The sequence below is a fragment of the Branchiostoma floridae genome, chromosome 2 (assembly GCF_000003815.2).
Source record: "Branchiostoma floridae strain S238N-H82 chromosome 2, Bfl_VNyyK, whole genome shotgun sequence".
Lineage (NCBI taxonomy): Eukaryota > Metazoa > Chordata > Leptocardii > Amphioxiformes > Branchiostomatidae > Branchiostoma > Branchiostoma floridae.
Genome location: NC_049980.1, coordinates 3,801,515 through 3,804,958, shown reverse-complemented (window position 1 = coordinate 3,804,958; position 3,444 = coordinate 3,801,515). Strand labels below are relative to the sequence as shown.

The window sequence follows — 3,444 nt, the reverse complement described above, 5'->3', positions numbered from 1 at the left end:
TCCATGTACTGGAATGTTAAATTGTTCTGCTACTAGTTCATTCTTGTGATGCTTAAGGAGAGTGATGGATGCCACTCGAAACGTCCGGAAGTAAATATCCGTTTTTTTATCCAGTTGTTAAGATTGGCTTTGAATATTGCTCACCTGGATGTCTAACCTTCACAAACACTACAAACGTCTTTTCAGTATCAGTTGATGATCTCATCAGGTTGGACGTTTGGGACCGCACATATATGACGATTCTATCTATACGTTTGGAACCGCATTATATTGTTAGCAGTGACACCTAGCGGCGATATGGAACAGTACCAGTCAGTACTGCCCTGTCGAAAGCAACAGACGGTCCCCGAAAACTCCTTTGTTGTACTTTGTGTAATAGTCGTTGCCATACATTGTGCCATGTACAATTGTCGTGCAATAAAGTTCTTCTTTATTTTCAGGCTGACATCCGGGTGATTCCGTACGGCAGAGGTGATGACATGGGCAACACCTTCGTGCCAGCAGGATACGAGATCAGTCACAGATATCAGTATGCAGATGAAGAGTAGGTTCAACCAATGACAGTGCTTCACAAATGTGCTTTAGGCTTAGGTTACATTTCCAAACCGGGGCCCGGCCGGGCAGCTTTCGAGAGCGAAAATAATGATATAAAATGCATCAAAGTACACAAAATGTCAAAATAAGATTCATGGGCATGATTTGTGTATATTTCTAGGTATATATTGTAATTTTTCGTTTCTTTAAACATCCTGGCCGGGCCCCGATTTTGGCCGGGCCCCGATTTTGAAATGTGACCTAAGCCTTAGACCCCCTTTCCACTAGACGGCGATCGCGCTCCGCTCTCACTGCGACCTAAAACGGATTTGTGTAATCTTCGATTTCACACTGGGTTTATCATACAAAATCAAAAAGGGTGAGTAAAAAGACAACAAAACACACAAAGCACACAAAAATATTCGTGTTTTTTTTTTCTATACATTTCGTTAAGCGATCTGTCAAATTTTAGGTCACAGAGAGAGCGCGGCGAGAGCGCCGTCCTAGTGGAAAGGTGGTATTACGAACTGGAAACATGTGGAAAAATTACATATTTGTGAGACGAACTCTGATGTCTTGAAAACAAATGAGAACAGTTAGCATAAAGTTTGACTAGCTGCCATTTTGGTTTGTTGAAATAGATTTGCTTGTGGTTTGCTGATTTTACATATGTGTAAAACTAAAATGGTATTAACACTAGAATATGTTTTCCAAGTAGCCTTTTGTCAAGCTACTCGCCCTATAGTATTGTATGAGATGTAAAAAAAATCTACATCTACTTGGCTTTTGGACCTGGTCATTTACATAACATAACTTTACAATGCAATTCGACTGACCTTATAGCATTGTGTGCAAGTAAAATAAATTACCAAAAAAGGTTTTGCTATTGCAAACCTGTACGTAGTTCATATGCATTCTCCTACGCAGAGGAACCACAGTCGTGTCAAAACTTCCTGTGTTTACCTCTGCTACCTTGTGTACTCTGACCAGTTAGGGACCGCCCTACTTATAAATATTGATGAGCTTATTACCCTTATATGGGCAGTCAGCCGTTGGGGATATTGGGCGTAGGCATGGTGAGCAAACAAAGCCATGGTAATACGTAACATGATTGGCTGATAGCTTCCCAGCGGCCTTTGCGAGACAGCTTGCGACAACAACAAGCCCAAGAAAGGCCTATTCTCTGATTGGTTGACAGCTTGTTTGTGGCGACAATCATAATGGGATAGCAGGGCCCCATAAGTTAATGCCGTTGGGGACCGGGTGTTAGGAGGATGTTCATATGTCGATGCAATTCTAAGCTATGATTGTTTCACGGCCGTTCTAAGCTATTACTGGTTCCTGACAGAAGAAGAAATGAAAAGAATACTTAAGCGAAAACGATATGTTTTCCCTATCGGGGAAAACATAACGCTTCTTTACCTTTATCCGCGGGGAAAACTATATCCGTTGTTTAAAAACAGGATATTTGGGGAAATCAAGTCGATGAACGGTGGTTTCAAATTGTAATATTTTCAAAATATACATTCAGTTGTTAAACCACCGTCGGTTGAAATAAAAAAAATAAACACCCTGTTCTTGAAACAACGGATAAAGGTTACCCCACGGATAAAGGTGACAGAGCGTTATACATTAGGCCGATTGTGTATTGTTGTCATGGTTATAAGATGTCGTTATTTCAATATTCTATGCTAGGGAAGACGAACAAGATGCCATGGGACCGAGCAGTGCGTACAGCTACCCTACCGGACTCGGGCCTGTGATGATGAATGGATGCTTTGGGACAGCCTATGAACCAGGAGACCCTTGTTACGACTCTAAGATACCACAGACGAACTGCCCCGTAAGTGCTATGGTCATGGCTAGGGGTGGGTACCAGTATAGAAAATTCAGGTCCAGGTCCGGTTCAGGTCTATAGACGATCAGGTCCAGGTTTGGACCTGTCACATGAACCTGGATCTGATTCAGCACGTGAAAACTTGTGAATGGACAATACTAAAAACAATGGTCAATTTTGCTGAAAAGAAATCTGTTTTTTGGAGTAGTCGACTCTCACTGGAGTTTTCAAATCCTACAAGCCTCTGTACTATTGACTGTAAGACTAGGTAGAAATAACTATAGACTCTACTCTACTTCGCTCTTGTTATTTTCTTCGACCGGTAAGCTCCCAAATGTGTGAATGCCTGATCATAAAATATGTTCATTTTCCAATAGAACCAACATCCGGTCTACCGAAATTTTTCAGGTCCGGTTTTCCTGGATAAGAAAAATCGGTTTTGTACCGGTACACCGTACTGGTACCCACCCCCTAGTCATGACATTTGAGTGCTGGATAACTCTTGGAGGGTAGAGTATTAACCCTATCTAGACCAGGCTTTTTTGGGATTCCTGGGACCAGGGGGGGGGGGGGGCTCTTTTGACCCCCCCTTCATAATTTCAAAACGGCTTGGGTTACGATCACCAAATTTGGAGGGGATGATGTACTTGTAAAGTTTAATATTTTCTGTATTTTGGGTATCGTTATGACGTAATATGACGTAATTATGACGTCATAATGTCATATTTTGGGCTAAAATCGTCAAAATATGAAATTTCCGCTATACTTAAATGAATTGAACAAAATGATGACTATAAAGATTATCTTATTAGCGTCTAAGTCTGCTGTCTTTTGTTGCCAATGACGACGACACTGACGTCTATATGACGTCAGAAAATGACGTAATTTGTCCGCCATTTTGGATCGACAAGCTTTAATTTTCTAAAATACGACTTTTTCCACATATAACCCCAAAACCCAATAGAAATGGACTAAAATGATCAAGTGATTGTGTTTTGTAAGAAAATAAAATATTTTGACGGTATTTGAGCAAAAATTACATGTATTTATCGTTGAATGACATTGTCCGCCAT

General features: G+C 40.9%; 2 protein-coding genes across 2 annotated transcripts in view; both read left to right on the top strand.

Moving 5' to 3' along the window:
* Positions 1 to 237, top strand: part of LOC118410633 — a 10,209-nt gene extending 9,972 nt beyond the window's left edge. Inside the window, exon 7 of the mRNA XM_035812416.1 lies at positions 187 to 237. Coding sequence (XP_035668309.1) covers positions 187 to 237 — 51 coding nt within the window. The remainder of the gene's footprint in view (positions 1 to 186) is intronic.
* A 182-nt stretch (positions 238 to 419) lies between these two features.
* Positions 420 to 3,444, top strand: part of LOC118410076 — a 24,202-nt gene continuing 21,177 nt past the window's right edge. Inside the window, exons 1-2 of the mRNA XM_035811557.1 lie at positions 420 to 544; positions 2,230 to 2,377. Of these exons, the coding sequence (XP_035667450.1) occupies positions 480 to 544; positions 2,230 to 2,377 (213 nt within the window). The 5' untranslated portion in view covers positions 420 to 479. The remainder of the gene's footprint in view (positions 545 to 2,229; positions 2,378 to 3,444) is intronic.